The sequence below is a fragment of the Dermacentor albipictus genome, chromosome 3, assembly GCF_038994185.2.
Source record: "Dermacentor albipictus isolate Rhodes 1998 colony chromosome 3, USDA_Dalb.pri_finalv2, whole genome shotgun sequence".
NCBI classification, from domain to species: Eukaryota; Metazoa; Arthropoda; class Arachnida; order Ixodida; family Ixodidae; genus Dermacentor; species Dermacentor albipictus.
The window spans coordinates 65,085,841-65,107,463 of NC_091823.1; the positions used below are offsets into that span (position 1 = coordinate 65,085,841).

A 21,623-nucleotide genomic window follows, 5' to 3' on the forward strand; every position below is an offset into this window, starting at 1 on the left:
TTTCATATATTATAGACACATCAGGTTCTCCTTCCTTTCATAACCTAGAAAAACCGAGTAAGCACGCTCTCTTTAAAGCTCTACCGCTACCAATTCTCCTAAAGGAAACGTTCAAAACGATAACAAAATGAAGGATCTCAAAGAACTTGAACGTAATAACCATTTTGTGGTATTAGTGGCCTACGCAACTCAGAATCGCTGAAGAGGCGTCCGCAAAAGCCACATTTACAACAGTTCAGCACCCGATTTGAATGCGACGGAAAGGCGTGATCTAACAAATAACCTGCAACAACACGCCCACGTGGTTGAGCTGTTTTTCGAGAACTCACATATGTGAAAGCGGAACCACGAATGATTTTATTTTTAGAAATCAGTTTCGGTCAAATTTTACTGCAGCTGGAATACCTACTATCAGAGTAAATTCTTATCAGACCATTATTATTTGCTGATGATGAGTTTGTGCTTAGTGCCTTTACGTTTTTTTTTTTCTTCTTTTTTGCTTTCTATGCTCCTGCGCCTTCAGTCGAAGTAATGTTTGCATCCTTCATGCCTTGCAAAGTGTTGGTGTGGCACTTGCGGACACCACTGTCACTCTTCTAGCCGCTGTGTAGATGCACAAAGGAAAACAACAAAACAAGATGTCGAAGCCCACCCACCCCCCTAAAGTGTCATTACCAGAGTTCTGTTACCAATATCATTTGAGGTTTCGAGTTGCCTCTACCATTTCAGTTAAAATTTTATTGTGGCTATAAGCTTACTGTATCATTGTCGGTGTGGACGTGCATGGCGTTTAATCCATACTTTCGCTTTATTTCTGCAAATCTTGACAATAGAGCAAGTGCGTTAGAAGCATCAGCGGCGGCTACCTCATCTGTATTATTTCACTGCATTGTTTTTAATTTCCACTGGGAACGCCTTGTAGACACAATATATATAAATATATACACATGATAAAGTTTATTGTATGTTAAAGAGATGGAGGTAGCTAATAAACAATTTCTTCTAATCCTGTGAATAGCCTATGCCTAGAGAATAAATATGTTGCTGTATGTTCACCTTGCTGTGCGTGCTTTTTTTGCCCTGAAGAGGATCTGCGGACTTCAGTGACCCCCTCGGTAGCCTCTTTTATCAACGGCGTGTGAAATCCGCGTGAATATGTCTCAGTGTTGCTTCTCTTGCCTGTAGACAATGCTAACGACTAAAAAAAAAGATACTTATAACTTAGAACATTTATTAGGAGTGGAAGCATCGCCTCTTGCAGCGAGGTCATAAATACGCGCGCGCGTGCCCCCGCCCGTGCGTGCGTGTGTGCGTGTGCATGTATGTTCCTCAGTAAAAATGGTCAACCCACTCTGGGGGATTGGCCATGAATCAGACGGTGAAAAAACTGTTTTCTTTTTCAATAAAATAAGGTGAAATCAAATAACTATCTTTTAAATGGAAATTAAAGTGTCTACTGTTGCAGACACGAATGATCAAATATCTAAGTATTACAGCAAGAATTATGCGAGCGATAATAAGCATAAAGAAAAATTTTAACATGCAATTATTTTTGTCGGGAGGGACCACCACACTTCGTCGTCGACATCGTCACTGTAATCACATCGTCTGTTTACTTGCATGTAGCTTACTTTCATGCAGGAACGCTCCCTTGCACTAGAGCTTCTTTTTGCGAGCACAGAATTCCGTCACGCCACAGTGGTCATAGCGCCGACCCTGGGTGGTTTAATGATGGTGATTCTCTGCGTCAAAATATAAAAAAGAAGCTCAAAGGGCCTTTGAAATCGGCCGCATGGCTTTTTAATGGCAAGCGTCATTTCTGTACAGAATGACTGCCGGCGAGACATCAAAAGACGCATATGTCGGCATCCTTTTTATGAATATACGGGTAAATGATGAGCATAGAGTTAACACAAATGCGTACGTTTCGCAACATCTAAATCACAAGGCAGATGGAGAGCACGGGGATGGCGTTCATTTTAGCCTCGTCAAAGTGATCCCGTGAACGAACGTTTGGTGCATTGTTTATTCACTTAAGTACTCGAATGATCTATCTTCCTCAATAGCCTTGCCATGCTCGCTTTACTTGACTTTATGACAGCGTTACGGTGTCGCCATTTGTGTTTGCCAGAGCCTTATTCGTACAACAAGCACCAATAAATGAGATGGAACGTTCTTAAGGAAATGGAGAGAACTTTGCCGGCGTGCGTGTAGCCACCTACGTGCTATTCTGCATAGAAGAGGGGTATATAATCTGAAAGGCCTGTACGAGAGAGATAGAGAGAAAGATGGAGAGAGGAAAGGACTAGGACAGAGAGAGAGGGAGAAATGAAGAAAGCGGACGAGAAAGTGCGGACTAGTTCGGTTATTATATTGTGCATAAATAATTGCACCATATGAGACGCACACGAACAATCGTTTCCTTTCCGTGTCTATCATAATTCCCCTCCCCCGTTTCTCTTTCTGGAGCTGTCTCCGAGGGAGAGTGCTCCAGAGCGCGCAAGCAGAGACCAGCTCTGCGCTGGCTCGCCGTGTGCCCGACCAATGCATCCGGACACGCGAGGCCACGCCGACCGTTGTGACGCGTCACTCCTTCGCGAGCGCTTCGTGGCTCGCCGCAGCACCGCCTTGATCGCCGTTGTCGGCCATCTTGTGGTCTTCGGCCCCGGCGGCGTCCCCGCCTGCCGACACGTTGGAGCCGCCCGCCACCGGCTCGGCTGCCGTGGTGGCCCCCGTGGCGGTTCTACGCCTTCTCTTGTGGATGACGACGAGGCAGATGACGACCGCTACGCAGATGATCACTGCGGTGCCGATGCCTATGATGGACACCAAGGAGGGACTCCCGTCGATTTTGGGATCGTCGGAAGTCGAGGTGTTGGCTTTTTCTTCCTGCACGGTCCGTGGTAGAGAGCAAGTTTAACGGTGTCTGGTGAAGTTAGGCTAGTGACGGGCTTCACATGCTGCGCTAGATGAGATGATTAGGATGAAAGAAGCGGAGTGAAATAAACGTAAAGCGCACACACCCGCTAACACACACGCGCGTGCATAACGTGCTAGCACGAAAATTGTACAGAGTCTCACTGAGGCCTGTATCTCGCAGGAGTGCTATAAGCTCTTCAGTGGGGCACAGTTCTGATCCCCTAGATTGGCACGGTCCAAGAACATCCCGCAGCCGAAGTTGCGTACCGTGCCGCATGTTTAACGCATTCCTCAAGGCATCTTTTAAGGTCGTGAAGCGTCCACAAATACAAAATGTTGGTCTCCTATGTACCGTCGTTCTACAAGACGCGTCGATTTTAATTTTACGCGCAAGCGTAACTGGTTAGCTAGCACAATCGGCGAATGTGTGTCCGAAGTCGCGAGGGAAGCGTAGGAGGAAGGCGCCTGGAGGGGAAGAGCGTCACTCGCCGGGGAAAGTACGAAAGAGCGCACTTAGCGCACCGCAAAGCAACGCCACCTAGAGGAAGGTCTAGGTGACGTTGAACGAAGTGGGGAAGGTATAAGGAAGAAGGTAGGCGGAGGCGCGCTGGGTTTACTTCCTGTGGCCGTTGCTACAGGTTGCAGGCTTTGTTTGCGATGCAGACGTGCCGGTTTCGTCTCGTGATAACATCGTCCTCACTCGCCGTATGCTGTGTGTGCGAGTGAAAGCGTGGGACCGTGAGTCGGTGATGACGGCTCAATCTCGCGAGCGCAAGGGGGGAAAGGAGGGAGGAAGCGCGTCATCTTCTGTCGCACTGATGGCACTGAGGGAAGGGTTGGAGGGGGGTGTTGTACTATGGCCGCGCGCGGTCGTGCGAGCTTTGAAAGCGATTTGCTTTGGGGGCACAGTCTAGGCGGGCCGATGGCTCGTGCGCAGTGTTCTCGCCGCTTAGTTTGAGTTGAAGCGATAGACAGCACGAAGGTCACTTGGCTCGCTGCTGCTGCCGCGATTTCTCGTGCCAGCGTTTTTACATCGAGCGTCCGCGTTCATCGAGTGTGATGTGTTCATGTTTGCCTGTGCGCGCCGACACCATGCTTGTTAACTTTGTGATCAAATGTTTGCTAGGGGGCATTCTACTCCGGCTGCTGCTGCGTATGGCGCGGCCGCGTGAGCCCTGTCTACAGTATAGGCGTCTAGGCGCACCGAGCTGGCAAGGCACCCATTCGCTTGCACGTCACCCGCGTAACTTCTTTTCCTCTCTTGAACTTTGCTCCACCTCGCGGTCTTCCGCAGAACTGATTTGCCATATTGAGTGCGCCGTGCTTAGAGTTGTCGATTGATTCGCCCTTTCTGCTAACCTGCTGGTTAGCTCAGGTGGTAGATTGACCACCCCGAGAAGGCCTTGACCTCGGGCCCGAATGCCGGACTATAGGACAAGTTTTTCTACAACTGAAGAGCCGTCTTTCTTCAATATTCGTATGGGTTTCCTTTATAGCTTCGTGCTACAAGATGAGTGGGTGCCATTTTCTTCCTTTCTTGAATCTAAGAACCTCCTCGCGAAACTCGTTGCACGGCGTTCAGGCGGTCACCCTTGAAACAGTGTAAGGCAGGAACAAAAAGCTATCATCGCGGCGCCCCAGTTAATACAAAACCCAGTTATCCCAGTGGCGTACACTGCTGAAAGGGGGCTCGGATTGACGACGTCGCCATCAAAATATACAAAGTTCCGTTTGTTCACCATTTTCCAGATGAATTTAGCCGAAGATTTTTATGCAAAACGCTGGTTTCTCGACCTATCACTCGACGCGTAATTTGTAATTTTATTTTTTTAGCTTAATACGGTATAAGAAGTTCGGCAGCGTATTACGTTCCTGTGACACGTGAAGGCGAAAGCCTGCTGCACACTTGGTAATGCTTTAAGTTACACGATTGGAGGACATAACGCCTCTTGCAAGACTTAACGAGCCGCAGTGTGAAGTAAAAGTGCGGCAAGCCGTTGTCTGTGAGCTTCGTCCTCCTCTCTACGTTGCCGTCTCGCATCGTCGCGTTGCTCCAATCCCAGTTCGACTTCTTCAGCTTCTTTTTGACGCTTAGCTGCGTTATCTCGCGCTCGTATAGCGGGGTCGGACTCGCGCCAACGACGTTTCTCTTCGAATTTACGTTGCGTCCTCTCAGCAGGGGAAAGGAGCCCCCGCGGTCGAACGCCTGTCTCCCACCGCTTCGCACGTCGCACCTCGCTGCTCGCTTGGCGAGCATCCTCGGCCATAACGTACTTCTGAGGGTGGTATGCAATGGTTCGGATGCTTGTTTGGATCCTCTTCCTTATTGAAACGTCCTCGACCGGAATGTACTTCCGAGGGTGGCACGCGATCTTCGGATACTTGTTTTGAGCTTGTTCCTTATTGAAACTTCCTCGGCCGTAACGTACTTCCAAGGGGATATGCAATGGTTCGGTTGTTCGTTTCGAGCTTGTTCTTTATTGAAACGTATGCTGTTCTGTGTGTTGTATGGGTGACTTCAATGAATGTATGCGCTGTTCGCTTCACTTTGCTGAGCGCCTGTAGCCTCAGCCTTAAGAAGGTATGAGTCATTGCATTTTTTGCATGCTTTCTGGGGTATGAGTCATTGCTTATGGTATTTTTGTACCACTTGACCGGACGCCACGTTTTCTGAATATCCATTGCAACGAGCCACTCAAGGCTTTCGCCTTCAAACAGTGCTTTTTTCTTTTTGTCCGGACTTGCCCGACATACTGAACTTTCTTCATTTTATTGAGATGTCAATTACATGGATAGTCCAGGCGGCCGCGATGTTCCTCACACAGTCCAAGTGCAATAAAAATGAGTGGGTCGCGCCTCTTTATGCTGCGGGTGCGATGGCAAGCGTGATAGGGTAAGCCGCGAAACATGGTAGTTTGATTAATGCCGTCTTACTGCGCGGCCAGTGTTGTGAGGTCACGTAGTCGAGCGCGCGCTAGGGGAGAAAAGCGCGCGTCTTTTCCTCTAGCTAGGCAGTGGTTGCTCATGAAGGTCTCCTCGGTTTCGCGCGCCGTATACGTTATCTGCGGTGAGTGCTCGAGATAAGGGAGGGCTGGGATGGCTGGTGGCTTCATGCGCGTGGTCTTCCCGGCGTCCTCCGCCGAGCGCATATAACGTTGGAAGACGCGTAATCTAAGTTTCAGAGATGCGGTGAAACAAGCGGCAGCGTCAAGGACTTGCTCCCCCGCTGCCTGTGCCCGCAATCATCCCAGCGTTGGTACAGTGAATGGTCGCAGTAATCGAGTAAAATTATGCTTGCTACTATTTATACTGCCCATAAAACTATTAACTTTAATTTGTGCAATTGTTTACTACTTGTCTATTGCTATCGACTTTCGCGCGACACTGCGAATTTTTTCTCCTTGGCCTGTATCACGTGGCGATTACTTTAGCTCGAGTCAATTCTGTCTGTATATACACCACTCGGCGCTCGCCGATACTGGCGATAAAATAATCTAAAGACGGAGCGCCATGGCGCTATGCCCTCTGACAATGCGAAAAGGAAGTTTATTGCTATAATACAGCTACATTATGTCGACACTGGTTAAGCTATACAAGACGGATAAAGGTTTGAACAATCTGCACTTTTCCATATTTTTTGGCAGTACTTTCAAATTATAACTGACGTGTTTTTTTCGACACGATTAAGGTAAAAAGAACTGCAGAAAAGTTATTTGCACACTAATCTTGCCACCTAAATTGTTGAATGAAGAACAGTAACTTACGCATAATTTCGTAACGTCACATTCGAAATCACTGCCACAATCGCTGCAAGGCTCCCCTTGCTTGTACACCGGTGCTCCTGTTTTCAACCTGCGAAAAGCAGACGTCATTTTTTACTTCGCCACCATGCACGTGCGTATGTATAGGAAGTAGTCGCCTACAAAATGCCAGTGACAGGGAACAGCTTGTGGATAACACACAGAGCCCGGAGCTTTATACCTGAAGGCGAACCGCGATTTTCGTATTCTAGTGCGCGCGAGGCACAGAAATACTCTTTTTAGACAACTGCTAAACCGGTACGAATGAAATTTGCAGCGTATAGGGCAAAAATTGTTCTACTGTCAGGTTAAAGCAGGGCACGAACTTTTAAAAAAGTTCTTAGGCTAGAATTGCTCGTAATAAATTAAATCCAGCCAGCCATGATGCCAGACATATTAATAGCAAAGGCGGTTGGCCTACGCCAACGAGCACCTGCGAAGGAAAGGTTTTGTAAATTCGGCTCAGGAACGTTTATTGAGTCCTAACATTTTTTTTTTTCAGGAACTGCCGGAAATCACTAAGTTTAACAAACATCGAACCACAGCGTTTTTAAGCGCTTATTTTTGCATTGAATTAGATATAGCAATTCCGTAAATAGCATCTGCTATAACATCAGAAAAGGACAAATTTTTTAAATGCGTTTACAGTTGTAGTCCACAACTAAGAATGGGTCTAACAGATGGACTAGCACACTTTGTATGGAAGTTATTTAACCAATGATAAAGTGCCTCAGAAAGGCTGACCAACGTTTGGATAGGTGAATCTTCCTATCTTTGTCCAAGGCGGTCCTGACAAGGCCGCCTTTTACGAACATCGAAATGTCCACCTATCTGAACGTTACGGAACCTTTCTGAGGCACTTTATCTCTGCTTATATAAGTACAGCTAAAGCGAAATCGTTGCAATTTGTAGGAGGTTTCTGGAAAAGTACAGCTGACAAAATTATGGTACATTTCAGAGCAGGGTTCAATACGTGAATTTTGTCCGCTCTAGATAACCTATTAGGCGCAGCCTGCATAATTGTGTTAATATTTCTTTTTTATTGCCGAGTTATAGAGTTCTAAATTCGGCACTACAAAATTTTAAATTCAGCAACTTATAACTATTCTTGTGAAGACAGTTTGTTGGCCGAAATGAAAACTCCGCTTCCATACAGTCCCTAACATTTTTATTTTTTATTATTATCTTTATGCAACCAACCTCATCATATTTGATGCAGTGAATGCAGGGCAAAGGTATTTCTTCGTTCCCAAATATTTTGGCAGGAGTTCCTGGCATAAAAGTACGCCTACTGCTCCTTCAGTTTCATAGCATTACTCTTTATTACGCATAGCTTACTTGAATGTTTGTCTGCGCGCCCAGCGAGAAGCAGCATGCTTGGTTACGGATACGAGTCGCCGTATTGCGAAGCCGCAATTTTGCTTGCATTTACCTAAGCTTCGCATGCAAAAAAGAAGAAAAAGACAAACAGACAAGTGTCTCCTTTTTTTCTATTTTCATGTTCCTGTAACTTATAATTTCTACACTTCAAAAAAAGAAAACACACAGGTACTTTTTCCTACTGTTTCCTCGTCTTTGTTGTCTACTGGCTTAATCCGATCGGATTAAGCCAGTAGATAATCGATTGTGTCCAAAAAAAAATTGAGACTCTTTGTTTTCCTTCCTCCCGTTCCCGCGGATTTCGCCGATACTCTGCACGATGAGGGATTATTTATGCTACCGACTTCACGTGTACCTAAGCCAAGAGAAAAAAAGAAAACAGAAAATCCCGTGCTAACCTGCGCTCTCCATCGCAGTCTTAAGTAAAACACGCTTCATGGAAGCAGCTTATCAGGAATTATACCACCCGTTTATTATTTCTTTAATTATAGAACTGTCTAAACAGATTTCTACTAAATTTATTTATGTCACAGCCTGTACAGCGGTGAACTTAACCGATGAGAACGGGTGTTCGTTGTGTGGCGACTCTAAAGGGCCTACCCTATTTGTGCGATTAATGTTCGCAACGACACCTCCCCCCCCCCCCCCTCCCTCGAAAATGTGAAGTTTTTGAAGTAATCGTCTCACTATCTAAAATTGTGCCTGTCTGTCATCTGCTTGATCTGGCGGGTTATTACGATAGGTTAACATGATGCATGGATGTGATACGTGCGTCCCCTACCTAAGGGGGCGGCGACGAATACCACCAAGCTCGTCACCTTCACGTTTCTTTCGCGCCTGTTTTAGGCCTTTAGGAAACGCATGGCAGTCGAGCGTCACCTGTTAAGCGTCATTCTATAGCAAAAAACATTATCTCGGAAACTTTACCCCGCGTAATTATCGCACACCCCAACTTTGCATCAATTCTATACGAAAAAAAAAAGATTATGCGAGCATTATGTGAGTAAATACGCTATAAACCAAACAAGCTGTACCTTTCAAGTGATCAACAATACTCCTATTTGAGGTGTCCGCGGAGCCTGTTTTCACGTTTGTGCACTCGTCAGGGTCACAATAGCTTTCATTCTCAGCGTTCACATACGGATAGCTCACTCTCTTCTATCCAATCCTAGTGCTAGCTTTTCTACGAGCTCTTTTAATCACTGTAAGGTGTACAGGTGCGTTTAGATGATGCTATAATCACAAAGAGTTTACTCAATCGAGCAAATAACGGGTCTGAAAGCTCGCGAAATGAGCCAGGAGAGGGGTGAGGTAACGGTCACGTTCGTCAAAGTTTCGTTCAGGCACGATGCGACACGACAATCGTGTGCGTGGTCTTCAAACCTCCGCATTTATCACTGGAGAACTAGAAGTCGAATTGAATAACGTAGGGGTAGAAGGGCGTTGTGCATGATATGCCGTCACAACCGTGAAAACCTTCTTTAATTGCTAAGTCCCAAGAAATTATCGTTAAGAATGTTTTTTTTTTTCAGCAAAAGATTTCTCATAAGAGAATACCAATCAGATCGGAGGTTTGTTTTCATATACTTTTTTTAAATACGTAAGACTATACTCACCCAGGGTGGTAGTCGCATACTAGGATTTCCTTCGTTGGGTCGTTTGGCGTTGATTTTAACTTGAACTGTTTGTAGCCGCAACCTATGGAGCGAGTTTCAGCCCAGATAAGCTGAAACACACACACAAAGAAATACATCTGTACATTTGAAGTATGCGCAAAATTTGTCCTCGATCAAAAAGCTAACTGTGCGACGAGACGAGGACAGTGCAAAACACACAAACACACGCACGCACACGCACACACACACACACACACACACACACACACACACACACACACACACACACACACACACACACACACACACACGCACATGCACACACGCACGCACGCACACACACTCACCCCATATCCGCCCCCATTTTGAATATGTGCCAAGTTTTTTAGTAAAAACGGATTGGTACATAAATGATGTGGTGTTTTCTCTCGGTGCAGAATGTCGTTATATAACAGATTCGTTTCTTTCGTTACTTTCCCAATGTTTTACATCAGGCATAGCATATTGCAAGCACCAGGACGGATGCTTTTCAAGTAAGCTAAACAAAATATTTTATGTTCTCATATCATGTGTTGCCGTCCAGACTTCTCACATGGCGTGCTCATTACGAAGAATAGCCGAACTCGCTAACTCGCTGAAGAACTGAAAGTTCTTAATTCGTTTTGCAGCTGTATATGCTTTTCGTGATTCTGAAGATGCGAGAAATGTGGCGAAACTAATGCTTCAATGGTCATAAATATCCGGCACTTGGAGGAGATAGTCTTGGCGAGCCTATTATTCTGAGTTATGGTGGGACACGACATGAAAACGCAATAACAAAAAAAATATGCTAATGAAGAAGATTCAGTCTCACAAGTGTCCAACGGCTGTTCGCAGCATTTGGCCATTGCAGTAACATCGTTGAGATGACCGCGCAAATTGTTTCTAAGCATTCCAGCGTGAGTACTGCACTTTTGTAGAGTATGTTACTCTCGCACACCCGTTCAGAGCAAGCGCCGTTAATCTCGCCTTCACTCGCAGCCCACGCCGAGTCACTCGCTGTGGTGACTTCGCGGCTGTGTTGTTGCTCTGCTAAGCACGAGGTCGCGGGATTGAATGACGGCCGCGGCGACCAAATTTCGACGGGGCGAAATGAAAAAAAAAAAAAAAACACTCGTGTCTCGTGCATTGGGGGCACGTTATATAAAGACCCCTGTGGATCGAAATTATTTCGGAGTCCCCCCACTACCGCGTGCCTCATAATAAAATTGTGGCTTTGGCACGTAAAAACGCAGAATAATTTTGAATTTCACTCGGGGCAGCCAGTTCATTGACGGCAGCAGCTGACAACTTGCCTTGGCGAGCGAACACGACTGATAAGCATGCCATGAGAACAGGCGCAACGTTGTATCGTGGGTGTTCCTTTTTTCTTTGTTCCTTTCTGCCAACTCGTGCCCTCCCAGGCGAAAAAAATTTAAAAAAAAATGGCTGCCCCAGAAGCGCTCCCCATTCTGGTCTATATAAGTTTATCATTTCGCGCAATTAAAAAAAAAGAAACAAAAAGGATAACAGACAGAACGCATAGCATTTTGCTGCGCATACCTGTGCGAATCTCTCTGCCTCCGCGTCTGTTTGATCCACGTACTTGTCCAAGTCTGCAGGTTTCAACTTCACGCTACCGTCGAACCACGTCTGGAGCACGTGGGCGCCCTTGAAATGCGCGGGTTTTGGCTGCGTTGCAGTTACGGCGGCGGAGTCCTGGATTTGGTGCACTCCGGTGAAAGACCCTGCGCAGTGCGCAGCGAGTGTCTACATAGCTGGAAACTGCCCACAAAGCCTGGCTACAATATAAACCGTAGAGCCGGATAGTAGACGATGTACAGTTCTGCCCACTGTTAAAGGGGGACACGGGAGCGGAGAGCACGTTCAAGTATTCCTGTCTGGCTATTGTACAATCACCCGGCTTTGCCGCTGGAAACTTGTGGTTGGTGGCGCTGGCGCCTTTATAAACACATGCACCCGTGAAGTGCTTTGACACTGCTTCAGCTGGCGCTTGAAACTGTAGCGCGAGCACAGGGAGCGCCGCACGTTAAAGTGTTTTCTCTGACAGCTTAGCTCACTGAATATGATACTTATGCATTCAATTAAACATCCCGATGAATTCTTCGTTTTTTTTTAACAGGAGAAGCTGTGACGTGAGAAGGCAAGCAAACGCTTGCCTTCTCAACTTAAGTTAAAACTAAACTTAAGTTAAAAGTACGGTACGGTGCGTTCCTGCCATTTCTGAAAAATAAAACCACGCAAATATGTCGAACGGTCAACTTACGCAGGGCGTGCAGGAGCAGAGCCGCATTAATTAAAGCGCACCGCAGGGTCTAGATGGCGCAACGGAAGCGGTCACACATTAATTCAACATTTCTGCGGCCGCCGCGATACCTTTGCGGCTATGACATTGCTCGAGGTTGCAGACTTGACCGAGGCAGCCGCATTTCGAAGGGCACGAAATAAAAAAACGCTCGTGCACGCTGATTCAGGGACATGTTAAAGAACACCGCGGCGTCAAAATTAATCCGGAGTCCGCCACTACGTTGTGGTTTTGACAAGTACAGCGCCATAATTCAAGTTTGATGCTTCTGCTACGGTGCGACGTGCTATGTGAGGCAATGACAACGCTCAACCCTCTCAGAGGTTATGAAATATGGCGCACAACAACGTATCAAGCAAACACCTCTTCCTTTGTGTATTGTGTACTACGCAGACAAACAGTAGTGGTGCACGCAAGGTAAGATTTAACATCAAGTCACCACTCTTGTGTTGGACAAAACGTTGAAGAATTTAACATTCGCCGTCAACATCACGGCTAGTTATCGTCATTCAAAGCAAACAGCACGGAAAGCTTCACTTACATCGATTCCCACAGTGCGTGGAATCTGCATAATTTTTGTTTCATCCACTCTCATTTTCATTCATTTATCATTTCTTTACTTCAATTAAGAACATATAACTACCCTTATGATGTCCTTCGTGTCATTGTTTGTTGGCTTCTTATGATCTTACTCATAAATATCGAACATCTCGGTTTCCTGTCCTCCAGTTCATGTTACATATACAGTTTGTCCCAACTATCATGCACCATCATTTTAAAATATGCAAATGCCACATAGCTGGATAGAACCAAGGTAATGTTGTTTGCCGTCGCTTAGAGATACTCAGATTATTTCTTTTTGCATTCAGCCTAATTACATACTTAGTTTAAATTAATGAGCATATCAAATATTATAATTACATTAAAGGTTTCAATGTGAAAATAGTAGAGCAACATGAAACGCTCGCGATACAGCTTTCTGTTGGTCAATACGTGTGACATAAAAGTGTTTTTCCGAGCGTGAAAGAAGTCTACAAATACACACAAAATTCCAGCGCGACTGGCCTCTAGAGGCACTTTGCGTGTGTTCGCGGACTTCATTCACGCTCAGAAAAATACTTTTGTGTCACACGTATCGACCAACAGAAAGCTGTATCGGGAGCGTTTCATGCTGCTCTACTATTTTCACATTGAAACGTTTCATCTAATTATGACATTTGAGAAAGTGATTAATTAATTAAGACTAATTATCGAATTAGGCGCAATCCAGAAAAGTAGTCTGAGTATCTCCTTGTGACGGCAAACAACATTACTTTGGTTCTCTCCAGGCATGTCGCATTTGCATATCTTGAAATCTTGGTGCATGATAGTTGGGACACTCTGCATATATATGTCGTTAGAAAGTCCTGCAAGCCACGTGGACAATCAATAATAATCAAATATTCTTTCACGCGTTCAAGTTCTACGCGTTGCTACGAAGTATGATCTATGCCGTCTTACACGAGGACATTGTAAGTCATTTACTGGTGAGGCCCTTAAATTCTGTATCAACTTCAGCAAAAGCTGACACGTTAAAGCGCTCATTTTCACTCGCAATAAAGTTATTACAAAACGAAACTTATGCATCGGGTGGACAGCTGCGCGAAAGCCTATGCGTAATTCAAAAGCAATCAGTAAACAGTACGTTAAACGTATACATTACAAAGGCTGTATATAATAAATTTGTTCATGTACTATCCACATTTGTTGGGATGCGAAAAGCGGTGTGGGCGATTTTATTGCGCGATTTAGCTAATATCAAAGGGCACGAACATGCATGGCGTACAATGATGTCTTACGAGCTGTCTTTGCGACAAACCAGTGCTCGTCATACAGCTTGGCGCTCTTTGCGTCTTGCTAGCTTGCACAAAAACTATGCAGCTCTCTGAATTTGCAGATAGTACGTCCCCCCCGCCCTTTTTTTTTTTTTGCCTGCATGTGTCAGTCAAGCTAATCGCTATCGAGCAAAACATGGTTAAATACTATTTGTGAACAGTTAACACATGAATGCACGTGCATTGTCACCTAGACTTCGCGTCTTATTAACTCAACTGTATACGATCATGAACAGCAGGCTGCCATTATTCCTAAAAAGAAAAGTGTATAATAGCTGTGTCTTACCTGTACTCACCTACGGGGCAGAAACCTGGAGGCTTTCTAAAAGGGTTCTACTTGAATTGAGAACGACGCAACGAGCTATGGCAAGAAGAATGATGATGGTAACGTTAAGGGATAAGAAAAGAGCAGATTGGGTGAGGGAACAAACGCGAGTTAATGACATCTTAGTTGAAATCAAGAAAAAGAAATGGGCATGGGCAGGACATGTAATGAGGAGGGAAGATAACCGATGGTCATTAAGTGTTACAGACTGGATTCCAAGAGAAGGGAAGCGTAGCAGGGGGCGGCAGGAAGTTAGGTGGGCGGATGAGATTAAGTTTGCAGAGACAACGTGGCCACAATTAGCACATGACCGGGGTTGTTGGGGAAGTATGGGAGAGGTCTTTGCCCTGCAGTGGGTGTCGCCAGGCTGATGATGACGATACGTGCACGATTGCTTTGGACCTTCGTCGAAGTACCCCGATGTTTTAGCACGAAGCCGTATCCAAACTCTGCCTAAGGTTTCTGTGGACCTCGTGTTAATGGCAGCCATTTCTCTTTCTAAATCATCATGACAATAGACTCTCGTGTTCGTCACAAATATGGCCAAATGGCCTTTAACTGCAGCCCTTCAAAGCATGGTTTTTTTCTTCAATTAATGTGCCCCATGAGTTAGGAGCCGTTTCGGTAACACGCAAAGCAGTTGCGAATTTCAGCCTTCCTGAAAGCAAGCGCGGAGAGCAGCTTCGTATTGCGACGGTAATGCCAACCTGTGTCCAGGGTGGTTCCCTTTCCTGGCGCAGTGAGGTCGCACTTGTCCGCAGTGGCCTGGGCATCGGCTGCCAGTTCGTTGTTCCAGTCCTTTAAGTTACAATTTGTGAAAGAGACAGAGTGAGTCAACGGCGATCAAACTCGTAAAAAAAAATTGTGTCATGTCTTGACTAAACGGAATAATGTTGAGCTGCCTCGTACATACAAGCACATCATTTTCACGTTATGAAGCATATTACCCTCCGATGGCTAGAACCCTTCTAGCACCTAGCTATACCTACGCCCTAATGCTGGTGCCAAGTCTCCAAACGAAAAACTGAAAGAGAGAGAAAACTGCACTCTATTCGTCGAGACGATTTTACAGTTGAAGAAACGATTAGGGATTCCTGTCATAACGACAGTCTGAGTGGTAAGCCTGCACTGGCGCTCACAAACAATGTTTTTTTTTAATTGATTTGTCCCACAATACTTTCTTATACATACTCCCGATATTAAAATTGTCTTGATGCGTATGTTCAGGATTTGTACGGGCGACCTTATTGCATATTATAGTGCATGCTTTCCTGGAACTGCTAGCCTAATTCAATTTGTAGTGTGAAGCCTTGCAAGGTTTTAATGCATCCAGTTTACGTATTTTGTGTGTATTTCTGCAATCCTGTGTATGCCCTTCTTGCTTAGACCCCTGTGATTCGCCGCGTTGAATAACTAAATACAGCAAACAAAGTCTGAAGCCGGGATTGTGCCTTATCAGGTGGGCGTTCCTACACAAGAACCGTTCATAAGAACGCTCATCGGTCAATCACAAAAGACGACGCGCATTTGATACTTATTATTTAAGGGCCCAAACCGGTAATCCTCAATGAAGGCCGCGCAGTTCTCTGCGGGCATGCTTGCACCAGACTCGCACTTAAAAAATTACATGTAAATAATTCCTTGTAATCAGTTAAATTTTCTGGTAATTTTGTAATTTAAGATTACTTTGTTTACTCGGTAAAGCTCACTGTCTGTGTTTTTTTTTTCAGTACTCAATTACACGTAATCAGTTACATTATTGTTGAGACAAACTGAAACAGGCGACGCAACTTTGAGAACCTGAATTTGGCTAAAACTACAGTAGAACACCCGTGATATGGCAACGCAGCATGCCTCGCGAAGTGCTGCAATGCCTGGAAGTCACACACGGATGATTTATTTTTTTCAGCATTTCGTTAGCTCACCCAGGAGAGTCTTCTCCAAGTCCCGGCAACAATGAAGCGCTACGCTTCATAGAGGACCCAGCTGCTTAGTATAGCCACAATAGTCAGAGCTTGTCTGTGGTATTTGTTTCCTCGTGTCTTTGTTTTATTCACGCTGTTCAACCTCAGTTCTAAATATGAACCAACTAGCCCTCATAAATATCTTACTAATGCAAAATCCGTAAATGTTACAATGCCCGACACGCCCCACCCCCTAGCACGCACATCGAGCGAACCGGCTAACCTCTCTCTCCTTCCCTCAATTTTCCTCCTCGAGCAAATTCTCAGTGTCACTGTTGGTGTCCGGCCTCCCAACAAAGCGAGAAACGATGACCAAATAATATTTTTTTAAAGCAGTCGTTAGGACAGATAAGCAACGTATGAGGTGCTGCAGGGTTCACTGAACGCGCTAGGCCAGCTCCTTGTCTTTACTGTAACTATATAATGTTAATAAAAGCTCAGACGAAAGTAATGTAGAAGTAATCAATTACTTTTGAGTTATTTCTCAATTACTTTCGTGGAGCAGTAACTGATAACTGTAACCAATTACATTTTTAATGCAGTAATTTTAACTTTAATCGCTAAACATTTTTCTGTAACTTATGCAACTATTGTCTCCATAGGGCTAAGTCAGACAACGTATAGACAATTCCCAGCTGACACACCAAGCCTATTGCATTGCGTAAGGTCTTTAAATGTACTGAGAAGACATTTCTGGTTTTCATTTCACCTTGTGTTAAATAAGGTGCCCAGATTGCGAAACCCTAGAAGATATACTGGGAAGCCTCAGAGTACCCTAGACAAATTATTCTAATAGCTTTTCTAGGTCTAGCTTTAGCTTCGCTTCTCAGGAGCTGCGTGTCACGTGACTTGACGATGCATACGGTATTCACGTGAAAGCATAACGTATTCACCGCTCCTTCCAACTCACTCGGTCGTCTACTCTGCTGCTATTCGCTGCGCGATCTCATGTAGCGCAGCACCGCAGATGCATGAACGAGTGCCAAGACGTCCCGATGTTCTGCTCCCACGTTCCCACTTTCTACGTCACGACGTCGAGACACTTGCACATCCTGGTAAAGGAAACTGACATTGATTCTTAGAAAAGCTGACGGAAAAAAAGTTATTTTGGGCACGTTTACGCTTCCGATGTCTTCATTTATCCGGGTTTTCGAAATCTAGGCGCTTTGCTAGCGCAAAATGAAGGAATAAAAAAAAAGAAACGAAGGACAGTTATATCAAAAAATGTGTCAGAACACCATTAATTAGAGGTCTAAATGTATTAACAACTTGTTAATCCAGCCAGAAAAGGCGTGGGCGCACTCACCAATTTCATCATGTTGGCTGCCTTCGGGAAATTGACTAGGCCGCCGCCAGCCACCCGCGCCCGGTATTCGTTGTGCGTCTTGACTAGCTCGACCTTGTCCTCATCGCCGAGGTTACTGCCGTCCGGAGTGGGCTCGCAGTCCTGGGTGGCCTGCTCCGCGAACGCAGCCAGCATGCTCCTGAGTACGGACTGGTCCTCGGCACCCACGCCGCTAGCAAAGGTCGCCAAGAAAACGCCCAAGGCCACCTTGGCGAATGTCATGGCCGATGCTACTTTTTCTTCTTCTTCTTCTAGCACGCGACTTCTGCACGCGCTGGTTAGTTGTTTGTCAAATGGGGCAACTTACTCTCGAAGGTATAGGTTACGAATTGGGCGATTCAAAAGTTATAGAAAGAAATTGGCAGCACATCCATCTTTAAAGATGATTGGTGAGGCTAATGCGATTAGCCTTATATTTTGTGATGGATCTATAATTGGGGGTGACATTGTTTATATGTTACGATACTTACTGCGAAGAGCGGCATGCACATACCCGTTGGCTCGACCAACGCGCCCAATTCGCCGCATTAATCAAAGATGTTTCGCACGTACCAGGTGACCCAAGTTGGCGTTAAAGAGGTTAATTGAAAGGTGGCACTTGCCCTGCGTCACACACCCAGTGATTTGACTCACTGGGTGTTCAACATGGTTCCATGAGCACAGCAGCTGGATGCTGCACCCAGTGCATCACCCAGCGACCCAAGTTGTCATGAAGTTTGGCGAGCACAGACATACATGCCACAAACTGAATGAAGTTCCCGAAGAATGCTAATCGCAATAAAATTTGAAAAAAAATAGAGTTCATTCATTCAAATAACTTTATTCAGTGCCCTGCGATTTGGTGGGGTGGGCTTGAACCCGGCTAGGTTTCGGCCGAGGGTTGTTGGCCTTGGCGACTTCCTCGGCTAGCTGGACGGCCCGGAGTTGGTGCTGCAGGTCCGAGCTGTGCAATGCAGACTCGCAGAGCGCGCGGAGTCTGTCGCTGTTTGAGGCTGCATCACCGTTATTGTGTACTATACTCGTGCAATTACATAGGATGTGCTCTAGGGTGGCTCGAGAGTTTCAATGCCTGCACTTGTCAGTTATGTATGGGTGTATTATGTCAAAGAAAGTTGTTAACTGCAAATTTTGAAACCGAGAACTAATTCATAGAGATATGACGTGAATAATAACTAAATTTTACAGAAAACTGAATGAGAATACGAAAAAAAATAAAAGATAGGCCGTAGTTCTTGTATCTCTCAGAAAACTGAAGATGGTATAAATGTTTCGTTCGCTGTAACGTATGCCGGTAGCACGAGGGCAAACGACCACCGGAAGAATCAAGTTCACTCCAAGTTTCTTTCGAAACGGTTCTTTGAAAACACCCTTGTTTATAAAGTAAACCGGCAGCATGCTAACAAGATGAGCTTTCATTGCAGAACCACAAAGTTGGGGAAGCCGAAACAGACTTTTGCAGGCAAAAGTAGTGTGGGGGAACTCAGCAACGTAGTGTCATAAGCGAGACTTCGAACTTTCTAGCGTTACATTATCCAAGTTTAGAAGCGCGAAAAAAGAGGAAATTAGTCGTCGTCGTCTTCTTAGAAAGTGCTTCCTTAATTAACGGATGTACTTTGTTCAGGCGGGTGTGGTACAGAGTCGTTCTAACAACTAAACGATAATTGCGCAGAATATATGGTTACCCTTCCGGCATGTTCAAAAGCCCGCACGTGCATTTAAATTGGTCGCAAATGTTTACGGGGCGTCGCGTCGCCGATAAATCCGCCTATTTCCGAAGCCTGGAATAAGCGAGGAGTGTTCACGAAGCCCTTCATAGAGTATAATATTTCTTTACTTACAAGCCAAGCCTTTGGCGATCGGCTGATGGTTCCCTGCTAGGCCTAATTTAAAATAAATATTAGTGCCGAAACAATAAAAATTCTAGCAATTCCTGCCGCGGATGGGCGTTCACCATACCAATTTTCTGCAGAGGCTATCTTTTATGGGCACTCTACGCAGCGTAATGTTGACGCTCTTCCTCGATGCGTGAACGTTCTTCAAATTTTTCTTCAGTGGGCGGTCACTGACGTCAAAGTACTTATCGGCATTATTCGTCCGGTTTTCCCGGCGGCAGGCTCGTCGACGGGCGTTCGACCACACTCATTTGCTGTAGACGATGTTCTCGTTCTTCACAACACTGCACTGCAACAAACGCACTCTCTCAGTCGGCTACACACCACGTGACCTCGCGTAAGGGGTGTGGCCTTAGCGTCCGCTATAGTAATGAAATGTATTGAAAATGCCACCAAAGTGTGACTTCATCCAAGAAGACGTGGAGGAACGCCATATCGTTCGCGAAGTGCGTTTCCGCGTCGAGAAGGCACGCAAACGCTTCGCTGCGTGGACAGAGCTGCACACCACGTGCGCGGTCACACAATAGTTCCCACCACCACTACCACCACCACCACCACCACCACCATCATCATCATCATCATCATCATAATAATAATCATCATTATAATCATCATCATCATTTCCTTATGACCGCTGCAGGCCGAACCCTCAACCCCCCCCCCCCCCCCCAGCGATCTCCACTCTCGCAGCATCCCCTTTCGCTCTACACTAGATGACGCGACCTCGCATGCGCAGCAATTGAAGCAACGTCGACTAGAGAGAGAGAGAGCACGCAACGCTCACAAAAGGTCACAAAACCCCCGTCACAAAACGTGACGTCTCGGAACCGAAAGGGTAAACCCCCTGTGATGCCATTGGGCGACTTTTTCGAAAACTGACAAAGTAACCAAATAAAGCTACTCGTTCTAAAGAGCTACACATTCAGAAATTCGCAGGTGTGTGCCAATGCGAGCAACTCGTACATCAAAGACAGCGAAGCTAGGTGCATAATGGAGTCATCAGAACCCTCGGAAGCCCTGGGGGTCTGTCTTGCCAGCGCCCGAAATCTACCCAGGACATTCCAAGTGCTTCAGCATACAGCCTTTCCAATTCCTTCATTATGGGAATCAATATGGCAATCGTTTATCTTCCAATTTCAAAGTTCCTACTCGAGCTTTCTTCAAGGGGTTCCCTATTTCAAAGCTTGATACTTCTACTCTTATATCAGACATGTCGCTGCATGCTGCGCCGGCTCCTATACCAATATCGGTATAGGAGCCGGCTCCTATAACGGCTCCTATACCAATAGCCCTACCATGCATGCATGGTAGGGCTATTGGTATAGGGCTCCGTTGATTGCAGTTCTTTAGTAACAGCCCATGAGAGATGCAAGCGTACCGCTGCGCGTTCTCGGAGATCTCCTGGTCCCACTGCCTCTTCGGCTATCTGACGCAGGCTTTCTTTCTTGCTGGTTGTTCTTTGACAGTTGACGTCGACCATGGCTTCCGCACGCCGCCGCACTAAAAACATTGTGGGACCCCCCTGAACAGCTTCGCCGTAAAATGCAGCCACGACTCGCATAATCTATACTCAACGCATCATTGCTCACTCGGTGCTAGCGCAACAGTAGCATAGGCCAAGTATAACACGGCGCGTGCGCGCGCCGTAGGTATCAGTCCGAGAACCTTGCGCGCCTCGCAAAATCCGGAACGAGAGTTGGCAGCCCCACTTATGGCACAAGTCTGTTGCGTGTCTATTGCACTTGTTCGCCTGAATCTATCGCGAAAAATATACATTCTCTAGGGATAGTGAGTTGTGAATCCGTACGTTATAACACCATGATGAGAGTAAAACCGGACACCAAAGCTCCATCACTCGCCGTCTGTTTATAGTTGACACAATGCCGCCCCTCTAATCGTCGGGGCAAACTGTCGTCGCGTCAAGACCTCGCATATGCGCCTATGTCTAGGTGCGCTATATGCGTGGACACCAATTGACCGCTGCAATACCCTCCGCTTAATTCAAATTTTATCGAACGCCCTTTGAACTCGCTCATTTCTGATATCAGACTTTGAGCCAGAGACTAGAGAAATTGAAATGAATCCACGTTAATCGCGCCTATGCAACTCACCTTTTCCCAACGATACTTACATTCAGCTTCGGCATATATGCTTTCCGAATTAA

General features: G+C 45.8%; 2 protein-coding genes across 3 annotated transcripts in view; one reads left to right on the top strand and one right to left on the bottom strand.

Moving 5' to 3' along the window:
- Nucleotides 1-21,623, top strand: part of LOC135905548 (very long chain fatty acid elongase AAEL008004-like) — a 99,301-nt gene that overhangs the window by 77,361 nt on the left and 317 nt on the right. The gene's annotated exons all lie outside the window — the stretch shown is intronic.
- LOC135905545 (scoloptoxin SSD43-like) lies at nt 1,782-18,526 on the bottom strand. Of its 2 annotated transcripts, XM_070535530.1 has the most exons (7): nt 18,398-18,526; nt 17,529-17,678; nt 14,966-15,056; nt 11,297-11,481; nt 9,716-9,825; nt 6,684-6,771; nt 1,782-2,889 (listed from the first exon to the last, which is right to left on the bottom strand). In XM_070535530.1, the coding sequence occupies exons 2-7, from the start codon at nt 17,538-17,540 to the stop codon at nt 2,587-2,589; spliced, it is 789 nt and encodes a 262-aa protein (XP_070391631.1). In that variant the 5' UTR covers nt 17,541-17,678; nt 18,398-18,526; the 3' UTR covers nt 1,782-2,586. The 2 variants fall into 2 exon arrangements, with proteins under 2 accessions (XP_070391631.1, XP_065292578.2); XM_065436506.2 differs by lacking the exon at nt 18,398-18,526 and having other exon boundaries at nt 1,783-2,889; nt 17,529-18,066.